Source organism: Labeo rohita, chromosome 23 (assembly GCF_022985175.1).
Source record: "Labeo rohita strain BAU-BD-2019 chromosome 23, IGBB_LRoh.1.0, whole genome shotgun sequence".
Lineage (NCBI taxonomy): Eukaryota > Metazoa > Chordata > Actinopteri > Cypriniformes > Cyprinidae > Labeo > Labeo rohita.
Window position 1 is genome coordinate 26,476,582 of NC_066891.1, and position 23,137 is coordinate 26,499,718.

Consider the following 23,137-nt stretch of genomic DNA (forward strand, 5'->3'; position numbering starts at 1 on the left):
TTATATACATACATACATGAACATTAAAAAAAAAAACACCTTGAAATTACATTGATTTTAATGTTCCAAAGTTTAAATGCCCTTGATTATAGCTGATCATGAGCTGCATCAGTGTCTGCTTGCACCCTTGTGTGATAATTGTCTGTGAGTTCCAGAATTGTGGTTGAACTATTTCTGTCTATTTATAGAAACACGTTTGTTATATTCATTGGTGTGTGACATGCAGTTATTGGATAGTGTGCTCCAGTGTGGATGAAGGGACATCTTTATTGCTCAGTCTCCGGCATCACACTTCAGTGACAGATCTTGCAAGCGCCCACAATCCTAAAATGTCTATGAACACCCACTCACAAGAACAGCACAGTATAACTGTACACGCTTAAGGTTTGCAAAGCAGCGTATAACAGTGCATTACTGTCCATGACTCACTCTGATGTGTTGCAACTCCATATTATAATTGGCCCTTCTTTCACAACCACACCCGGAAATACTCTTTTCTCATGTTTTGTTATGTAACAAAAGGGTTAAGATGTTAATTATTTAGTTTTAAATATTATTGTTATGGTAATCACTTCCTAAACCACTCAGCAAGTATAAAAACCTACTAGAAGCCACAAGTTTTACTTGCGTTAATTGCTATTGAAGTCTGATGTAGCATTATAAGGCTTGGCATAAAATATCAATGCTTCCTGCAGTATGATATGCTAAAATAGGTCAAAAACTATAACAATATTTTTTTTCTAATTTTTGTAGAATTATTATGCATGCGTGGATTTATGACCCTATAGTAAACTTTTTTATATACTGTCTTCAAATGTAATAAAAGTATTAGTTGTCTTTGCTGCCATTTATCTCTTCACTGGAATCAGTTTAGAATTTCTTTGGAACAAAACGAAAGCAAACATAAAAATAACTTGCTAACCACAGAATGCCAGCGAAACTATTATTGTTCACTCTCTTCAGTTCCACAAACTAGATATTAATTCATCACACAAATTTCATTTCACAACAGTGGCTGAATATTTATGTTTTAGCACAGAAATGTTTTTTTTTTTTTTTTTTGAAAAATGTTACATCCGTAGTAAATATTCCATGTAATAAAAAATATCTTAAACTTTTCTTTCTTCTTTTATTTTTTGTATATATTTATGAAGCTACTGTTTGCCAAATCTAACATTTATACAGAACATCATCTGACCCTTTCACTAGCATTAATGCTCTTACATTCAAGATCAAGAGCCCCACCTTGTGGAAAGTGAGTGAATTATTCAAAACACCCTACAGTGATTATGAAAATGCTTTAGAATAGTGATTTATTTATTCATGATTATGATGAAATGACATTCAAACAGTGTTTATAATGCCTAAAATGTGGTCTAGTAATACTTCAACAACAAACCGTTAAAAAAACGGACTCAAGTCTTCTCCGAGTCACATTAAAATATCAGTAAGCACACAGTTTGGAGTGTCTTTACAGGCATAGACAAGCACAGAATTAAATAACCCGCCCTCATGGAAACAAACAGGATTTTCCATTCAAGCCTTCAAGATTTTCAGTTCATTGAACTGCGAAAGAGCAGCAGCTCCGTGATTATTATTGTGTCTTGAGGTAGGAATAGCCTCAGAGCACTGATCTCGGATCAGTCTTCAAGTTATATCCTAACAGCTATTATGTAACACTGAGGTACAGTAACCTTATCCAGGACCAGCTCTTACTCCTCCCGTTTAAAAGGACTCCGTGGCTGGAGCTCTGGAGAGCCGTTGGAGGATGAGGATCCAGACAGCCGACATCCTGTCAGTTTAGTCTGGAGGTCATTCGAGGTCAGCATCATCTGGTCTTCAGTCTCTTTGAGGACTTTGATGTGTGAGGTGAAGAGTAGGTAGAGCAGAGCTCCAGAGAGGAGCAGGCTTATGCACACAGCTCCCAGAAGCCCCACGGTGCTGAAGGAGCAGGAACAGGAGCAGGGTAGGAAGGCCATAACCAGCGGCAGCAGCAGTAATAACAGACCGCTGAACGTCAGACGCATGGCTTTGTCCCGCAGGGCCTCCGTCTGACACAGACCTTCCTTTACCACCGCACATGCTTCGGTGACCACGTCCATCTGCTCTGATACAGCAGGTGCTGGAGAAAGACAGAATAAAGATTAATTCTACCTTTGGTTTGCTTAAAAAATGTGTTTTGATCTTTCTTGAACATCATATTTATGGGTGTGACGTCATAGACTACCATTCAAAAGTTGAGGTTGGTGAGATTTTTTAATTTAGTCTCTTATGTTTATTGTTAATTGCAATATATGTTAAAAGGGTCATCGGATGCCCATTTTCCACAAATTGATATGATTCTTTAGGGTCTTAATGAAAAGTCTCTAATATACTTTGGTTAAAGATTCTCAATGGTTGTGTAAAACAACACCCTTTTTACCTTGCCAGAATCAGCTCTGCAAAAATCATCTTATTCTGGTCGAGGCTGCTTTAAATGCAAATGAGCTCTGCTCGCCCCGCCCCTCTCTTCTCTCTGTGGAGTGATGAGCCTGTTTACTTTAGCCGCGTTTAGCCACTAAACTTGCTAACTAGCACATTATTAGGAAAGGTGATCACAAAGATTCATAAAAAAAAACCTTATTCTCACTTCTGCTGTAAGTAAAGCTGGATCACGAATGATTTGCGCGAACATAAACAGATATATGTAGATTGGGAGTCGCATTCCCTTCACAAACAAACGTAATCTACTGCATCTTCAGCAGCTCAGATGTTGAGAGTAAATGACGACCACTACGTTTATTATTACACCCAGCAACACAACACCTCAATCGCTCAATCGGAGATATTCTTGTCTAACTTACATCCCTGCGCCGGCAACGAAACAAAGAGGGAGGACTGTTACAGCTGATCTGAGGTAAGACGCTCAAGTCAATCAACTATCGTGGGAGCGGCCTCTGTTGGTGTGACGCAACAATGACAGGCATCTGAGAATGACTCGATTTGAAAAAGGGAATATTATTTTTACAGATTAATTAAACACCACTGCATGGATTTTTATCATTATAGGGTAGATTTGTACATACACTGCCAACACACATTAATGTTCAAACAACATGAAAAAGTGAACTTAGTATCCGATGACCCCTTTAAAATGTAATTTATTCCAGTGATTAAAGCTGAATTTTCAGCATCATTACTCCAATCTTCAGTGTCACATGATTCTTCACATATCATTCGGATATGCTGCTCAAGAAACATTTATTATTTTTGTCAATGTTGAAAACTGTTGTACTGTTTCATATTTTTGTGAAAACCATGATACAGACAGTACTTTCTTAGTATTCTTTGAAGGAAGAATGGGTCGCTCTGATCTATCACAAACACTACCCAAACCAGTGAAACCTACTGTACATACCATAACTCTCATAACAATCACATATCTGGTATTCTGTAGGTAGTCCTGTATTCCAGTTTTCCCACATTCTTTTTGCCAGCTGAAGCAAAATACAGTGCACAGCATAAGTAAATACACCCCCTCTAAGAAATATTCCGAAAGTAAGATTTTCTTATCAAAGTGATAAAATTGTGTTGCAAAAATGAGTACACCCTCCTGAAACTTACTAAATAAAACTAAAAAAAAAAAAAAAAAAAAAGAAAAGAAAATGAGTGTAGGTTTAAGGCAATTTTTGATCGAGGGGTATGTGTATTGATCTAAAACTTTTAAAGACAATTAAAAGCGTTTTATAGCCTACTGAATCATACTCAGACTTAATGCTGTCAACAATGGAACCACTTGGAAGAGAACTGTCTGAAGATTTATTTCTTTAGAGGACAATGGTATAAGAGGAATACCAAATCATTATTTTAAGTGTGGAAATATCGCAGACGTAACTCAGACATTCCAAAACAATTGACTTGTGACAAAGCTTCGGAACTATTTAGGTCTTCACTTTAAGTTTTCATTTAGTGATGAGTAAGTTTTTGCTAGAAAAAGAGCAGGAGAAATACCATGCAAGTGTCTCAGAGCTGGCAAAAGCTATAAAAGAAGTGACACTTTATCTCATAGAATACAACGCAGCCTGCACGGTTGTTGTCACCACAAGAATTACCTACTGTAGCCAAAGCACACTAAACTCGTTTAACCTCTTCCAAGGCCCATATTTACAAAATACAGAATTCTGAGAATCCATACTCTAATCTCAAGAGATTAAGTCATTCATTTCAGATCCAAAAGCATAGAAAATGTTCTGGTGTTGCTAGAGGAGGAGTACAGTGAGAAGTGCCTGGTTCCCACAGTGATGTTCAGTGATAGTAAAGCTCTGCTATAGGGATGTATGAGTGCTGAAGGTGTAAGGGAGTTGTGCTTTATCAATGCTGTCAAAGAGTGTGTTTACATGAATACTCATCAGATTGGACAATTCAACATTTTGTGTGATTTTTTTCTCCGTTCATGAGATGCGCTGTGTGCTCAGAAAACCAGAACAAACTGAGTTGCATCATCAAATTTATCCATATGTCTGCTCTTCTCTTACTCCCAGATATTGGGATTTTTGGATGTTTTATGAGAGGTGCAGCAAGTGTATGCTAGCTTATGTCCCGCCAGATAGATCAATAGACTATGATACAGCTCAAATATATGCATCTAACCTCTTAACCACACAGCGGATTCATTCTGAATGAAACTGTTGCCAAATCATCCCTCCCTAACATTTTCGTCTTGTTTTGTATTCATTGATGAAAATGTCAATAGATTTGTCATAGTTTTTTGTCATTCAAAATGAGTTATTTTTCGTTTTTGTTGTGAGAAAAAAAATGTTGTTGACGAAAATTATTTGTCAATGAAATGAACACTGAAGAGGACATCGTTAAAATAGTCCATGTGACATCAGTGGTTCAACCTTTATTTTATGAAGCTACAATAATACTTTTTGTGTGCAAAGAAAACAAAAATAGGCGGCGTAGGAATAAGCTTAAGAACAAGGATGCGCTGCATCTTCCCACAAGCAGAAGACAACACACGCTGTACATAAAACTTCGTAAACATGTCTAAAGATTTCGACAGAGAGACTGACTTGCAATTTTTTTGCCCAGCCTTACTTTTTTGAACCAGAATATACAGACAATAATCTAAGAGAGATGGACAATCTACATCAGAACGATGGTACCTGACATAGAAGAGAAAAAATAGTTAAATAAAGTCATTATTTTTATTTTCTTTGCACACAAAAAGTTATTCTCGTAGCTTCATAAAATTAAGGTTGAATCACTGATGTCACATGGACTATTTTAACAATGTCCTTACTACCTTTCTGGGCCTTTAACGTGTCAGTTGCATTGCTGTCTATGCAGAGTCAGAAAGCTCTAAGATTTCATCAAAAATATCTTCATCTGTGCTCTGAAGTTGAACGAAGGTCTCACTGAGGGTGAGTAATTAATGACAGAATTTTTATTTTTGGGTGAACTATACCTTTAAGAGCTGTCATGAGAGTGTGTTGGTGGTGTGCATATGAACTGGATTAGAGCAGGGTTTCATTTGTTATATAAATGTGAAATGTTTGTTTGTGCAGTTCTGAGAACACTGTGGCCACACCAGTATCTAAATAATAGTATCAGAAATAGTATCTAAATACTTACTGTTCCCTGATCCATGCTGTTTGCTGTCCTCTGAGCGCAGCAGGGCCAGCTCAGCAGTCAGAGCCTCGTGATCAGAATATGGAAAGGGTTTATCAGCCACTGAACCCTTGGTGGTGGACAGAGACTCACATTTCATGTTCACTCTTTGAGAGCCCTGTTCAAGAAAAAGAAGAAACATTAACACTAATGTTAATTATGTCACATGAATGTATAAAAAAAAAAAAAAACAGTAATATTGTGAAATATTATTATAATTTAAAACAACTGTTTCAAGAATGTTGAAAAGAGTTCTGCTTTTGAGCTGTTTCTTTTGAGTTTATTGTACCTTCATAAGAATGTAGTCAATCCTGATGCCCTTCTCAAAAGGAATAAGATCTTGCTTCTTTGTAAAGTGATTGTTTGCTATTAGCGTGTGACCGTCTTCACATCCCTGCCGAGAGCAACACAAGTGATGATTTGATTAAAGGAGAACTTCACTTCCAGATCAAAAGATAATTTACTCAGCCTGTTGTCATTCAAGATGTTCATGTCTTTCTTTCTTCAGTCGATAAGACATTATGTTTTTTGAAGAAAACATTTCTGCAATGTTCTCCATATTGTGGACTTCAATGGTGCCTCCTAGGGGTGGGCGATATGACCTAAAATTAATATCACGGTATTTTTCATCTTTTGAACGGTGACGGTATAATATCACGGTATAACTTTTTTTTGGTACATTTTTGGAGGAGTAGCCTGTCCTGTCTCTTTAGTATGTGAATAAAGTTAATATTTTTATAATATAATAAGTAAATGGTAGGTATCCTTATCAAAAAGAGACATGGGAGAGTATTATGCATTCTCAACATTTATTTTGCAAAAAACCTAAAGATCTTACTTAACAGTGTACAACAAAACAAAAATTAGCAGTGTAATAACACAAGAACAGTGTAATAATGTGTACTTTTCTCAAAAACTAACTCTCTCTTCATCTGAACTCTGATGAAACTAGACATTCAAGTTCTTTGCCAGGAACACCAACCTGTCAACATTTTCTGGCTTCAGTGATGCCCTGGAGCTTGTTACAATATTGCCCCCTGTGCTGAATGCACGCTCGGAGGGTGAGCTTGTGGCTGGGATGCATAAGTATTTTTTTGCCAGACGGCTAATGCGCGGGAAGTGGGAACATTGGAGACGCCACCACTCCAGTGGATCAGAGTCACTGTCAGCCGTCACCATCAGCAGGTAGCCATCTAGCTCCATGTCAATGCCCTGCTGCTTTGGTGGTGCACTGCTACACTTTTTGAAGAAACTGCCCAGGCTGTGTTTGGGCTTTTTCAGTTGTACAGGAGCAGTGCTAGTTTCCCTCTCGCTTTGGTCCTCTGTGGAAGAGGCACCTGTGGCTGTCTTCTCCTCCAGTGCTTTGGTTTCTGTAGCTACTCTGCTCCTCACTTCCTCCAACTTTTCAGGTGACATGTAGGTGGTCTTGAACCGTGGGTCCAGGAATGTTGCCATGGTGAGCAGCTCATCAGTGGCAGGATCTTTGTATTTTTCATTCAAATAATCCAAGACCCTCTTCTTGATGTCCTCGCACAGTCCTGCTTTGTCTTCTTCAGGCTTCAAAATGTTTGTATTGAGTAGATGGAGGACTGGCTTAACATAGGAGACACTAACATACTCCTCTCCTGACAGGGCATCTGTAAAATCTTGCAGAGGCTTCAGTGCTTTGGTTATGGCCTCCAACACATCAATGTCTTGCCAGGTGGGTAGAAGGTGGCGTGACTTTTGGTCTGCTGCCAGGACTTGAGTGATGGCCTTCTCCTGCTCCAACACCCTTTCCATCATTTTGACACGGGACCCCCACCTTGTTGGGGATTCTGTGATCAGCTTGTGGGGGGGCAGGTTCAGCTCTCTCTGTGCACTGGTCAGGGCATTCTTCTTTTTCAGCTGTAGGAGAATGTGCTGACCACTTTTTTGCACATACCTGTGGCCCGTGCAACTCGAGCATCATGTTGGACACTCCTCTCTGGGAAGTAAAAAGAACGGATAAAAATATTAGCATAAGTGGGAAAAGTAGGTTATCATAGTTGAAAAACGTAATAAACCATTAACTGTAGAGCAGCATAAGTATTTATTGTATGGACACACTGAACATTAGGCTATTACAAATCTAATAGGCCATGTTGTATGTATGTTGGTCAATAGTTTGCACATTCCTGCACAAATAGTACAGCTTTTTCATTTTAAATACATTTATATTGTACATATTTTTAATAATATTTTTCATATAATCTGATGATAATTGAATTTTATATTTATGTTTTTTTTTTTTTACTTCTGATCCGGTCCCCAGAGAAATCACGGCTAAACAATACTAACAATGAAAAATACAATACTAATGTGGTGGCCTTAAATTTGTTTTTGTTTTCTTTTTTTAATACAAACAGAAAAGGACTTGACAAATTTTCTGAATATAAAATGTTAGGTTTAGAAAGTGTAACTTACCAATAGCGTTGTGCAGTCTGTGTCCAAAACATGCGAGTCTCGTCCATTTATTGATTTCCAGAGCGCGCACCATGTTTGCACCGCTGTCAGTCGTCATGCACACCAGACGCGCTTCATCCAAGCCCCAGGCGGAAAGTGCATCCTTCAGTCCTAACGCAATTATTGCTCCGGTGTGGTCTTCGGGGAAGAAGGCGGTCTGTAGGCATCTGCTGCGCAACTTCCAGTCATCGTCAATGAAGTGGATGGTGAGGCTAATGTATGGCTCAGTAGTTCGGCTGGACCATAAATCAGTAGTGGCCGAGTAGGCTTCAAGGTGGCGAATTTCGTTCATGACTCTGTCCCGTACCTCCGTGTACAGCTCTGGCAGACACTTCTGGCTAAAAAATTTCCGACCAGGCAGCTCGTATCTTGAGTCCAGAGTGTGAACCACATGTCTGAAGCCATCTCTCTCTATGGTTTGAATGGGCACCATGTCCTTTGCGATATATAGCGCAATTGCCCTGGTAATATCTTTCCATTTCTTACTACTCTTGTCGTAAGGTGTAGCAGCAGTAAACGATGCCTGCAGTGAAAGCTGTGTAGTCTTGGGACGCGCTCCGCTGGTGCTGCTGGTCCCACTTGCGCTCGTTTTGGCCCGGGTTGCCTCTTCATATTCACGGGCGTGCGTGTTTTTAAATGATGAAACAGGTTGCTTGTGTTTCCACCTCTTGCTGTCACAACACGGCGGCAAACCTTGCATATTACTGAAGTTTGCTCCGTGTCGGATGATTTAAAACCGAACCAGTTCCAAATAACGGAGGTTCCTCCTCTTTTTGGAACGAGAGTTACCTCTACAGCGGCCTCGGTCTCTCCGTCTGGTTCTGACACTTCACTCATCTCTTTTCAGATAGTATATAGGCTACAGGCCCGACCTTTCTTCACGATGTTTCACCAGTCGTTTAATGGCCACTCCGCTTACCTACCACGTGCAAGGCTGATACGAATGTGTTTTACTTTTTTATTTACAACAAGATATATAGTATAAGGACAGGTATTCAGACCACAACTGAACGTTTGAAGAAAATTTAATGCCTTATTATTTAGAATTAGATATTATTGATGTAAATGCAGCCGTTCAAGGAACATAATTGATTTATTACGGTATTGACGGTATTAGAAAATCCATGTCGTGGCGCAATGTCACACCGGTGATGACTATGACACCGGTGTACCGCCCACCCCTAGTGCCTCCAAATTTAAACTTCCAAAATGCAGTTTAATTGCAGCTTCAAATGGCTCTAAACGATCCCAGCCGAGGAAGAAGGGTCTTATATAGAAAAACGATCGGTCATTTTCGGAACTTATGTACTTTTTAACCTCAAATGCTCGTCTTGTTTGGTCTCTGTGATGAGCATGTATAGTCTGTGAAATCTGGGTCAATACAGTTAGGGTATGTCGAAAAACTCCCGTCTCGTTTACTTCTTCAACGTCAAAAACATCCTACATCGCCGTTTTATCTTTTTTTTTTGTAAAGGGCACTTGATCTTCTTTGCATGTTCTCTTTGTAAACACTGGGTTGGTACTTCTGCAGCGATGTAAGACGATTTTAAAGTTGGGGAAGAAAACAAGATTTTTCGACAAATCCTAACTGTATTGACCGTATTGAACCGGAATAAAAACTTCCTCAGCTGGTATTGTTTAGAGCCCTTTGAAGGCAGATTTAAACTGCATTTTGGAAGTTCAAACTTGAGGGCACCACTGAAGTCCATTATATGGAGATAATTCGTGAATTTTTTCCTCAAGAAACTAGCGTTGCACGATATACCAGTACTTAAAAAGTATTGCGATACCCTGGTTTTAAAAACGGTATGATTCCGCATTTTACTAGCACCAGTACTTTAAGAATGCATTTTAATAAGAGCTGTATTTCTGCGTGTCTGTGTTAGTGAATGGCGCAGACCCGCAATTTTGTTTACTACATGCATACGTGTGATGCTCGTGGTGTTTTCAGCCTCTGCCGCCTCAATATACAAGTATGTGAACACATGAACATAATCTCTAGAACTGCTCCGAGAGTCACTTCATGAACATTTTACCATTTCTTTTGCGAAAAACTATCATCATATAATGAAGACCCTAAAGGTCTTCACAGCAACCCGTCAAAATAAAAGTTCGGTTTAACTTGACAGTCAGAAATATGTTACTGAATGTAAAGACAGTACTACTACTACTAATAAAAATATTATTAAAACAATGTTTAAGGAATATTTACCAGAAAAACTGTAAATACACAACACAGTACTTCTGAAAAAAAAAAGAAATAAATAGCCTATATTAAATTCTTTATCAAATCTAATTATCCTTTATAAATTCATTAGACATGCTTTTGATTATTAAATTGTAATGAAACGATTCAAATAGAATCCAGAAAATTAATAGAAAACAGAGATTCACAAACACAACTGAATTTGAGAAAAATAATAAAACGTATTTCATAGGGCCTTAAAAACATAATTTTTGTTCAACTATTAATAAATTGCTGTTAAATTCTGCAAGTTTCAGAATTTCGATTAATTAGACATGCTTTTTGATGAATATTTTTTTAATGTAACCATTAAAATAGAGTCCAGAAAAATTAAATGGAATTTAGGAAAAAATTAAACAGATTTCATAGGGCCCTCTTTATTTCATTTGTGTCTTTGTTTGTAGTTTGTTACTTGCATATAGGTTCTTATTATTAATAACAAAGATAAAATAACAAAAAATGACTGTCATGAAATAAAATGACTATATCATTAAGTAAGATTTGGCTTTATCCTTTAAGTTAACTTACCAATATAGCAAAGATCTCTACATTCCTGTAGGCTCAGTAGTTGTTCACCATAATCCTGTGTAGTGGCACTGGCATGTGATTATTATTATTATTATTATTATTATTTATTTTATTTATTTTTTTTAAAGGGGGGATGAAATGCTTTGTTTTAATAGATAAAATAATTATGATCTCTATTTGGATCATCTATTATTCAATTACTTTTCATATTGTTCTGTTTTTTTTTTTTTTTGTAGTATTGGTTCAGTAGTAGTATCGAGATATTTTAGTCAGGTATCATATCAAAGTCAAAATTTTGCTATCGTGAAAACACTACAAGAAACAAATTCTTATTGACTGAAGAAAGAAAGACACAAACATCTTGGATGACAAGAAGGTGAGGAAATTATCTGTACATTTTTAAAAACAGGACACACAAACAAACTGAATAAGCATGTAAAAGCAAGTGCGCTCACATCAAACGTGTCTGTTTCAGTATAGCAGTCTCTGAGCCCGGTGTGGGATCTGAGGAGACGGTTTCCCAGGTCCTGAGGGTGCATGTTCAGATCTCCTCCCAGAACCACCACGTCTGCTCCACAGGACGTGTGGCTAAAGAGGCCATACGGTATGAGTTTACTAAAAGTACATGACCTCTTTTCTTTAGAATACACTTATGAAACACACTTTCTCTTACCGCACGAACTGCAGCAGTTCCCACGACTGCACTATTCTGTGGGGCAGGTATTCATCTTGAGCCCTGGAGTACTCTGCATGTAACTGAGAGGAAAACAGTATCATTACTGAGGGTGCATCGTCTCCAGTTACTCATAAATAAACCCGGGTGAACATGAAGAACACACCTCGAGACCTATTAAAGCCAGATTAGACGTTAGAGAGAGTGACTTACATGAGTAACATAGACGTGCGCCTTTAATCCAAGAATGTCTACAATGACCAACCCAACTGCTTTGCCTCCAAACCAGTCACCATGTCGCAGCTGAGATGAACACACACACACACACACACATATTAAAGGTAATGTAATTCTTGCTGTGCTAAAAAGTTGTGAATCATTAATCACTTTACCATCAGTATAAAGAAACAAAACCTATCAGATTCCTCTGCTCGTGGAAAAAGTAGACTTTAAAAATACTTTTAAACAGAGCGCTTTTTACAGAAATAACATATTTTAAAATAAATTAAATGCAAACATGTTAATTTTAATTAAATGAAAATGTATTTAGAGTTTAAAAGGATAGTCACACAAAAAATGCTCAGCCTCAAGCCATTCTTGGTGTATATGACTTTCTTCTTTCAGACATATACAATCAGACCTATATTAAAAAATGTCCTGGCTCTTCCAAGCTTTATAATGCCAGTGAATGTTTGTTGAGATTTTGAAGTCTAAAAAAGTGCATCAATCCACCATAAAAAGTGCTCCACACAGATCCGGGGGTTAATAAAGACTTTCTAAAGTGAATATATGCATTTGTGTAAGAAAAATATCTGTATTTAAAACTTCACAAACATGATCTCTAGCTTCTGTTAACGTTAAACGTTGTAGGGTTGTAGGGTTTTGATATAAGCCAAAAGGAGACTTTCCTTTGCTGTAAACAAAACTATCGTGAGACTAGCATATGCTCACCGGAGCCACTCTCTCATGAACATGCATACGAGTTAATATGGATATTATTCTTACACAAATGCATCGATTTGCTTCAGAAGGCCTTTATTAACCCCCAGAAGTCATGTGAAGTACTTTTTATGACGGATGGATGCACTTTATTGGACTTCAAAATCTCAACAGTTCACTGTCTTTATAAAGCTTAGAAGAGCCAGGACATTTTTTAATATAACTTTGATTGTACTTGTCTGAAAGAAGAAAGTCATATACGCCTATGATGGCTTGAGGGTGAGTAAATCATAGGGTACTTTTTATTTTTGAGTAAACTATCCCTTTAAATTGATATTAAATGCAATTACAACTTTAAAGGAGAAGTCCACTTCCAGAACAACAGTTTACAAATAATTTACTCACCCCCCGTCATCCAAGATGTTCATGTCTTTCTTTCTTCAGTCGTAAAGAAATTATGTTTTTTGAGGAAAACATTTAATCATTTTTCTCCATATAATGGTCTGATATGGTGCCCCGATTTTGAACTTCCAAAATGCAGTTTAAATGCGGCTTCAAACGATCCTAAATGCGGTTGTAAACAATCCCAGCTGAGGAAGAAGGGTCTTATCTAGCGTAACGATCGGTTATTTTCATTTTTAAAAATACAATTTATATACTTTTTAATGCCAAATGCTCGTCTGGTCTTACTCTGCTTGGACTGTTTTTGTTTCCAGTTCATGACAGTTAGTGTATGTCAAAAAACTCCCATCTCATGTTCTCCCTCAACTTCAAAATCGTCCTATATCGCTGTTTTACATTTTTTGTTAAGGGTGTTTGATCTTCTTTGCATGTTCACTTTGTAAAGACTGGGTCAGTACTTCTGTAGTGACGTAGGATGATTCTGAAATTATTTTTGAAGTTGAGGGAGAAAATACGATTGGAGTTTTTCGACATACCCTAACTGTCTTGAACCAGAATACACAGAGTTCAGGGAGAGCAAGACAAGACGAGCATTTGAGGATCGTTTGAAGCTGCATTTAAACTGTATTTTGGAATTTCAAAATCGGGGCACCATATCAGTCCATTATATGGAGAAAAAACAATATCTTTATGCCTCAAGAAAGAAAGACATAAACATCTTGGATGACAAGGGGGTGAGTACACTATATGTGAATCTTTGTTTTGGAAGTGGACTTATGCATATATATTTATATGTAATTTCATAATTACTTCTATTGTCTGTTGAAATATGGTTAAAGTGTACTGACAAATGTATTGACAAGCATTTATGGTAAACTAAAATGTACTTAAATGTCATTTCTATTAAAAAATGTGTGTCATATATTTAAACATATTTGTAAACACATTTGTAATGATGAAGCTCCAATTTAGTAAATTTAAAATATATTAACTTTAAATGTAATACTGAATAACACACTACAGATAAAATTATAAAATTAAACTACTTTAGAAAAAAATAGAATATTGTGAAAAAGTTTTGTTTGTAACTTATTTCAAAAACTGAAACTACTCATGACTCAAGCTGTGCGCTTTAATCATCCAAATTAAAACAAACAAACAAAAAAAAAATTAAAATGTTTTACTTTACATGTAATGAATCTAGAACATATGGAAGTTCCAGTTTTTGAAATAAGTTACAAACATAAAATGACCTTTTTCACAATATTCTAATTTTTTGAGATGCGCCTGTATATCTGACAGATATAAAGTATGTTATGAATAAATACTAAATTCTGATGCAATGTTTGGCCAAGATGTTTCTTAAAGACTCTCTTCTAGTGATGTATAAAGGCCACACTTAAACAAACAGTGATAAGCAAGCAATAATGTATAGTCAGCCAGTCACTATCATAAAAATGACAGGCTATTACAAGACATTACTAAAGACATATTACACGGAGACTAGTAGATAAATACATAAATTGGCATGAAATATAAATTTGAGTTTATATCATCTGAGAAGAAAGAGACTGTAGTGATATGAGAGAAATAGTATTAAAGAATGAATTATGAAACTAGCACAGCTAGATCAGTACCTGGGGCAAAATCAATTCAGTTTAGTGTCATCATACAAAATATTTGAGGGCAGACTGACCAATCAGAATTAGGTATCCTATTAACTTACCATATATGGGTAGCCGTTGAGAGAGTACTGATAGAGAAGAGCGTCCTGGATCCTGTGTCTGGAGAACACAGCAAGCCCACTGCCAATGACCCCACTGTAAAAACACCACACAGTATCAGATACCACAACCTTTAGCTACAAAATAACATTTGTCTTTAGGTATCTCTTGCTGTATATACGCCAACTATCACACAGCTGCACTCGTTTTTTGAGTATTATTACAGAGAGACTGACGACAAAAGCTTTGTTTTGGCTCTCATCCTTTTCTTTTGAACATACTGGCAGTCATTTGTTTTGTGCAGATATAATAAAGGAATAGTCAGTTTTGGGGAAAGTTAATTTTAAAAGCAATGCATTACAATTTTGTTTACAGTTACTTTTTATGGAAAGTAATGCGTTATGTTCCTTTTGTGTTACTTTTTGAATCTGGGCAGGGCTTGCTTCTTTGTTTTTAATATAAGACAATTCTAATGTAAAAGCCCTTTTACACCAAAAGTGAAATGAATTCAACTCAGGCTGAAATAAAAGTACATTTATGCAGGAGATCCCTCTTCAGCTTTAAGAAAATGAAGCGAAAATGGTTGAATTGCACCATTGAAGGTCAGCAGCAAAGACACTGGTTAATAAAATGGGATTAAATACATAAAGGAAATTTATTTAACATATTTAATTATTGCATCATATTCTGAGTTTGCATTTCACTGTTTTTATTCATTTTGAGGAATACTAAATCTGTTTTTTGTGAGTGAGATGAATTAATGCATGTTCACATTTAGTCTAGAATACAGTAACATCATGTTTACTTCCAATTTCCAGACAACAGACTTGTCAATCAATAAATGGGGAAAACAGTAACTGGCCTTACTTATTTGAAAAAGTAACTCAGATATTTTCGTAGAAATTCAAAAGTAATGCGTTACTGTACTAGTTACTTGAAAAAAGTAATATGAAAGGAGAAGTCCACTTCCAAAACAAAGACTCACATATAATGTACTCACCCCCTTGTCATCCAAGATGTTCATGTCTTTCTTTCTTAAGTCGTAAAGAAATTATGTTTTTTGAGGAAAACATTTCAGCATTTTTCTCCATATAATGGACTGATATGGTGCCCCAATTTTGAACTTCCAAAATGCAGTTTAAATGCAGCTTCAAACGATCCTAAATGCAGTTGTAAACGATCCCAGCCAAGGAAGAAGAGTCATATCTAGTGAAACGATTGGTTTATTTTTATTAAAAAATACAATTTAAATACTTTTTAATCTCAAATGCTCGTCTTGCCTTTCTCTCCCTGAACTCTGTGTATTCTGGCTCAAGACAGTTAGGGTATGTCGAAAAACTCCAATCGTATTTTCTCCCTCAACTTCAAAAATCATTTCAAAATCATCCTACATCGCTGCAGAAGTACCGACACAGTCTTTGCAAAGTGAACAAGCAAAGAAGATCAAACACCCTTAACAAAAAAGGTGAAACAGCGATATAGGACGATTTTGAAGTTGAGGGAGAACATGAGATGGGAGTTTTTCGACAAACACTAATTGTCATGAACTGGAAACAAAAACAGTCCAAGCAGAGTAAGACAAGATGAGCATTTGACATTAAAAAGTATATAAACTGTATATTTTTAAATGAAAATAACGATCGTTTCACTAGATAAGACCCTTCTTTCTCTGCTGGGATTGTTTACTACCACATTTGGGATCATTTGAAGCTGCATTTAAACTACATTTTGGAAGTTCAAATTCGGGGGCACCATATCAGTCCATTATATGGGGAAAAATGCTGAAATGTTTTCCTCAAAAAAACATAATTTCTTTACGACTGAAGACAGAAACACATGAACATCTTGGATGACAAAGGGTTGAGTAAATTATTTGTAAATTGTTGTTCTGGAAGTGGACTTCTCCTTTAATACGTAACTCGCGTTACTCCCAACACTGGGATCAGTTCACCCAAAAATGAAAATGTACTCACCCTCAGGCCATCCAAGATGTAGGTGAGTTTGTTTCTTCATCTAAACAGACTTAGCATTACATCACTTGCTGACCACTGAATCACTTGTTTACTGAATCACACAGCTTTTCGCTTTACAAGATGGACTGGAGTGGTGTGGATTACTTGCGGATTATTGTGATGTTTTTATCAGCTGTTTGGACTCTCATTTTGACGGCACCCATTCACTGCAGAGGATCCGTGGGTGAGCAGATGATGTAATGCTACATTTTCAGCAAATTCTGCAACAGTTTTCCAGATCTGAGTTAGAAACAAACTCATCTACATCTTGGATGGACTGATGGACTGAGTACATTTTTGGTCAATTTTAATTTTTGGGTGAAACATTCCTTTTAAACATCCCTAATCTATTCCTTTTGTCAGGGTGAAAATGCAGAGAGTAACAGCTGCTTCAAAACTAATTTGAAAGTTCTGCACGTCTGCCACTACAGGACAAAATTTGGCAATGGTACGCAAATGTCAGAGATCACAGACACCACCAATAATGTGAAAAGCTGAAAGCTTCTAATTCACTTCATGTTTTGAAGAGAGTGATGCAGCATTAACTGATAGTACTGCTTCTTTGAAGTGAGATGATTACAAATTCTGCCAAATCAGCTTTATTGATTGCATTCTTTAAGATCAATGCTTATTTTCTTGCCTCATAATGATAAGGTTAAGATACAAAGGTCACTGAAAACTCAATATATGACGGAATATTCAATAAAATGTCCCAACAGAAGATTTTAAGTTTCTTAAAGGGATAGTTCACCCAAAAATAATGAAAAAACTAATATAACCTAATATATTCACTTACTCAAGTTGTTCCAAAACCACATGCTTTTATACACGAAACACAAAAGGAGAACTTTTAATGAATGTGCAAGCTGCTCTTTTCCATATATTGAAAGCATACAGTGATGCAATGACACCAAACGTCTTTAGTTCTTTGGCGTCTTGTAATTTTAAACTTGAAACATGACACGCCAAATTTGTTTGTTTTTAGTAATATTTTCCTGACAGAATGCTATCATGCGTTTCAAAATTTCTTCTTTTGTCTTTCCACAGAAGAAAAAAGTCATTCAGGTTCGGAACAACGTGAGGGTGAGTAAATGATGACTGGATTATTTTAGTTTTCTGTGACCTTTACTTTAAGTGGGGATTTTATTTCCCGCCTTTTTCCTCTCTGGAATTTGTGAGACTGTCTAGCCGCTTGATCGCTGATCAGAAGGTTTCAAAGTCTCTCTTTCAAAATCCCAGTGGCTTTGAAGTACAAAGCAACATTCAAAGTCCCTCACGTCATGGCGAGTTGAACTGACCTCTTAAAATAGTGAGTATGAGGATAAGAGGAGGACAGCTTTTTCTTCAGGAACAGGAAATCTCTTTCACTCCATACCTAGAATAATGTCAAAGATACTTATATTAGTAAAAATAATTCTTATATGTCTAGCTAGCATGGTACGTTTATAAAGACATTTAATAAAAAGTATTTCATATGTGGATACAATACAAAGGTTTTCTATAGGGATATTTTTTTATTATTATTTGTTAGAAATCACAAAGAGTAATACTATATTTTGGAGGGAAAAATTACATTAAAATAAAAACATTCAATTACTTACACTCAGAGTAATTTTTATTGCTTATAAAAGCTGCATTTATTTGTTAATAAATACAGTAAAAACTGTATTCTGAAATATTATTGCAATTTCAAAAAACAGTTTTCTATTTGAATATATTTTAAAATAAAATTTATTCCTGTGATGCAAAGCTGAATTTTCAGTCTTCAGTGTCACATGATCCTTCAGAAATCATTCTAATATGCTGATTTGCTGTTCAAAAAACATTTATTATTATTATTATTATTATTATTATTATTATTATTATTATTATTATCAATGTTGAGAACAGTGCAGCTTAATATTTTTCTGGAAATTGTTATACATTTTATTCAGGATTCTTTGATGAATAGAAAATTAACTGACTAGGATTTATTTGAAATATAATATTTCATAACATTATAAATGTATTTGCTGTCTTTTTGTATCAATTTATTGCACTGAATAATTGTATTCATTATTATTATAATTATTAATATTATTTTTTTTACTTAGCCCAGAACCTTTAATGGTAGTTTATCACTGTTTCCATAAAAAAAATTAAGTGGCAAAAACCAAATCAGCATATTAGAATGATTTCTGAAATAAATTATATTTCAAAACATACGCATTAACAGTTAATGTAAATGGTAATCATATTTTGCAATATTTACTGTATAATCAAATAAATGCTGTCTGGCTAAGCATTAGAGACTTTAAAAAATATGAAACACTTTTACCGACCCCAAACGTTTTAGCCAGCCACAACCACATATCTGTTTAGGGCCATCAGGGAAATGAAGCAAAATGAAGTGCTAAAGCCACAAGGGCACTGAATTAATCCCTAAAGACAGTCAATGGATAAGAGTGTTAAGTGTACAGTGCAACCCACTTCCTGTAAAAGGGCGATGTCGTGCTGCTCTCGGTCCAGTAATTCTCCGATCATCTCATACCGCTGTGTACAGAGTTGACTGAAGAATCGAATTCCCCTGAAGGACACAAAACCATACTTACTACTGTCTTGCGGTCACATACAAAACCCCAGTCACATTAATTGTATACACATATGCAGTCATTATACTCCACATATAAACACAGCTGACTTCATTATTTCACAGCTCCATCACATGCATGCTTTTAATAAACTGCTGTGTCAGCTAAATCAGGGGAAGTATTAAAAACCACATTTTCTGTCTCAGCTACAATCAGAGTCTGCATTATTACGTCTTATTCTGGAACATGGTGCTGACAGTGCTGGCATCAGCAGAGCAGGAGGCCCACACCGCATGTCATGTGACCGCTGCAGCCCTGTCTGCTCATGTGCTTTCACCTTCATACTTAACCAACAACCTATAACAGCTATACCATTTTTTAAATAACTTTTCAATATATTTCTGTCAAAGATATCTGAAGAGTCTGATGTGTATGTCTAGACTAGATTTCTAAAAGCTGCATTCAATGCAAGGAGCAAAGGTTTGCTGGTCTCTGAACTCTTAATACTCTGAATGTATTAAGAGTAAGAATTTTTAAAGATGATATAATTGAGAGCAATTTCTAGCAATACAAAATAGTGGAGCTGAGCCATGCTAGAACAAAAAAGTATGTTCCATTCAAAAAGTGTCTATTATTTTTTAAGATTTGATTAATCTGAGTGACATTTCAAGGACTGGAAACCACTTCTTTAAAATTAAATATTTCATATTATTACTGTTAAGTAAAAATAGAGAAGAAATAGAAAAACATTTTTTGTTAGCTGAAATAACATTAAAAAAAAAAAAAAAACTATTCGCTGAGCTACCATTTTCACTTCCATGTACTGGAGCTTGATGTAATAAAAGAACTAAAACAAAAATGGAAAAAAAAGAATAAAAACTATATAAATACAAACAAATTACAAAATATTAATAAAATATATACTTTAAATACATAAATATACAATATATATATATATATATATATATTACAATTAACTATTCTCTCACTCTCTCTCGAATAAAAAATGCCAAAAAAACAAATAAATAAAAAAAAATGAAATTGGAAAATATTAAAATAAATGTTAAATATTATTAATATATATATATATATATATATATATATATATATATATATATATATATATATATATATATATATATTACAATTAACTATTCTCTCTCTCTCTCTCTCTTGAATAAAAAAGGCCAAAAAAACAAATAAATTAAAAAAAAAGGAAAATATTAAAAAATTATATATATACACACACATATATATATATATATATATATATATATATATATATAATTATTCTATCATTAAATACAAACTAAAAAATATGAATTATATATATATATATATATATATATATATACTATTCTAGTTCAACTTTACCGTACATCATCAAAGATACATTAATGCAGAATAATGAAATATGCTTTAATTAGACAAAAACTAAATATTGCTTTATTTTGCTAAAGCTCAAAATTTGATGGAAAAACTAATGTATCTAAAAAAAACCACTATATTATTTACTTAAAAACCTGTATTTTACCCTTAGACGTGTGCAGCAAACTCATAAAATATTCATAAATAAATCCATGCATTATTAACTCCATAAATAAACACAGAAAGTTACATTTCTACCCCATTTAAAGCAGTGAAAATGAGACGCGTTTTTCGTGCGTCATTTTGACGCGGAAGCATCATTCGAGCTCACCAGCAGTTGAGAGAGAAGACGCGCAGTTTGTCGGGCCGCTCTGTTGCCATGGTGCCGCGCAGCTCAGGCTTCAGTCAGTCACTCAGTGAGTCAGTGGAGCTCGTTGGAGGAGACGCTTTAAAGCCCGCTGGATCTGGAGGCGGAGCTTCAAACTAATCCACAAAGCAGCCAAACTCAGTGACATTTGAAACCCTACTGTTTATTCATTCATTCAAACGATTTACGTTGACAAGTAAGATTTATTTGGATCTATATCAACTAGTAACTTGGCTAAAAAGGTTCAGGCGTACTTTATACTCTTTAGTTATGTAAATACCTGCATGGGACTGCCGCTCAAATCGATGCTCCGTGTGCGTTACGGTCACCGAGCGCTCGATAAGAGCTCCCGTTCTGAACGCGTGACAGGATTCTCTCACTGACCGATCGATAATCATCATCGTCCCGTCAAATGACCTCCACTGTATCCACTGTATCACCTAACATTACACAGCACAATGTAGCTCATGCGCATGACGTACTGTATAGAAACACCGGCGTGCATTGTGGGTAATGTAGTCAACTCCTGTAATCCCCAGGTAAGGGATCGGTATCTGCAGCAAATTCAGTAAATAGCTATAATTATGAATCATATAATTAGTTATATTATTAGGTATACATTTTGTTAATAATTCATTTAAGGCGTTATTTAAAGAGTTTTCCTTTCTGAATATCCTTACATTCAAGGCTCATCCACCTTTTTCAATGCAGGAGTAAGCTGCTTTCTGTTAATGTGTGAGGATAACAGTGCTGTAAATGGTAAAACTGTTTGCATTACAAACCATTGTGTTCATAATTAAGATAATACTTTAATAATATGGTAAGACACCAGTTTGCAATATGAAATGAGCTCTTTTGTACGGCTAAAAATAGCTGGGCACGGATGAGACCGGAAGCCAGACACATTAAATTTACAAATGGACATGCCTGTTCTTATGGGAAAAATAAGGTGGATATAAGAAGCAGATTTTCATAAATATGTTCTGATCAAGAACAGACACTTTAACATAATTAAAACATTGTTTAAGTTAATTATTTACACAGCTTTATGTCGATTAAAGGGATGGAAACAAAGAGATAAAGTTAGTCATTACTCAGTGAGGACTGACTGGACTAACTCATCGACTCCATTGATAATGCTTATTGACATTTGTACTGTTTATTTTTTTATCAGAAAACAATGACTTTAGTTTCTTGAAAATGACATCATTAAGAAACTGTTTTTTTCATGACAGAGGAAAAACCCATTAAGTGATCACCAACTGAATCAATAATCTCCTTTAAACTCAAACTTAAAAAAAAAAAAAAAAAGTGCATACACTGTAAAAAAGGCCTGTAAAAAATGGTCAAATGACTGGCAGCTATGGCTGCCAAACAAAAACTGTAAAATGAAAGTAAAACATCGTAACTGAAACAAGAAAAATCTGTAAAATTAAGGTTTTACACTGTAAAAAAAAAAGTCCTGTAAAAAAACCAGTCAAATGACTGGCAGCTACGGCTGCCAAACAAAAACTGCAAAATTAAAGTAAAATATTGTAATTGAAACAAGAAAAAATCTGTAAAATAGCATTTTTTTCCTGTAAAACCTTTAATGAAAATTTCTGTAAAATTGTTTTTGCACTTTATTTCAAATAAGATATTTTAGCCCAGACGGTGGATCAGCTCCTAGAGACGACCTCTACAGCACTGAATGTCAGCGGAGACCACATCGACTAGATGAGCCCCAGAGACGGATCCCCAGTGAAGACCTCGTCACCTAGACGGCTATCGGCACAGGACCAGGGGACCTGGTGAGTCCTCTGTGTCTGGCCAGAGGAGAACTGGCCCCCGACTGAGCCTGGTTTCTCCCAAGGTTTTTTTCTCCATTTGTCACCGATGGAGTTTTGGTTCCTTGCCGCTGTCGCCTCTGGCTTGCTTAGTTGGGGACACTTTATCTTCACTTTATCTTCACACAATATTGTATTTTATTTTGGTGTATTTGATTAACTACCTTTACCTGAAAATTGAGTGTTTACTGTTGCCTTTTGCATTGTTGATGTACTGTTTCCTATTTAATACTGTACAGCCGCCTTGTCACAATTCTGTATTGTTAAAGGCGGTATATACATAAATAAAAAAAAATAAATAAATAAAAAATACTGTAACTTTACGGTTTTTGTTTGGCAGCCGTAGC

The 23,137-nt window shown here is 35.7% G+C and overlaps 2 protein-coding genes across 2 annotated transcripts; both read right to left on the reverse strand.

Moving 5' to 3' along the window:
* Window positions 1-1,296: 1,296 nt before the first annotated feature.
* On the reverse strand, window positions 1,297-21,435 carry smpd2a (sphingomyelin phosphodiesterase 2a). The gene is made up of 11 exons (XM_051097325.1): window positions 21,245-21,435; window positions 20,929-21,080; window positions 19,129-19,225; window positions 17,958-18,034; window positions 14,650-14,743; window positions 11,796-11,885; window positions 11,583-11,665; window positions 11,365-11,497; window positions 5,942-6,046; window positions 5,617-5,770; window positions 1,297-2,122 (listed from the first exon to the last, which is right to left on the reverse strand). Exons 2-11 carry the CDS (start codon window positions 20,976-20,978, stop codon window positions 1,713-1,715), a joined length of 1,293 nt encoding a protein of 430 aa, XP_050953282.1. The 5' UTR covers window positions 20,979-21,080; window positions 21,245-21,435; the 3' UTR covers window positions 1,297-1,712.
* On the reverse strand, window positions 6,056-7,473 carry LOC127155232 (E3 SUMO-protein ligase ZBED1-like). Its single transcript, XM_051097326.1, has 2 exons — window positions 6,635-7,473; window positions 6,056-6,234 (listed from the first exon to the last, which is right to left on the reverse strand). Exons 1-2 carry the CDS (start codon window positions 7,435-7,437, stop codon window positions 6,222-6,224), a joined length of 816 nt encoding a protein of 271 aa, XP_050953283.1. The 5' UTR covers window positions 7,438-7,473; the 3' UTR covers window positions 6,056-6,221.
* Window positions 21,436-23,137: the final 1,702 nt, after the last annotated feature.

Bases quoted from the DNA above. Each gene is read 5' to 3' on its own strand.
- smpd2a (XM_051097325.1), bottom strand. From the start codon at position 20,978: ATGGCAACAGAGCGGCCCGACAAACTGCGCGTCTTCTCTCTCAACTGC. The intron at 11,886-14,649 runs GTAAGTTAATAG...TGTTCATCTCAG, and splicing joins TCAACGGCTACCCATATATG to CTGCGACATGGTGACTGGTT. The intron at 6,047-11,364 runs GTGAGCGCACTT...TGCTCTCGGCAG, and splicing joins CTGAAACAGACACGTTTGAT to GGATGTGAAGACGGTCACAC.
- LOC127155232 (XM_051097326.1), bottom strand. From the start codon at position 7,437: ATGATGGAAAGGGTGTTGGAGCAGGAGAAGGCCATCACTCAAGTCCTG.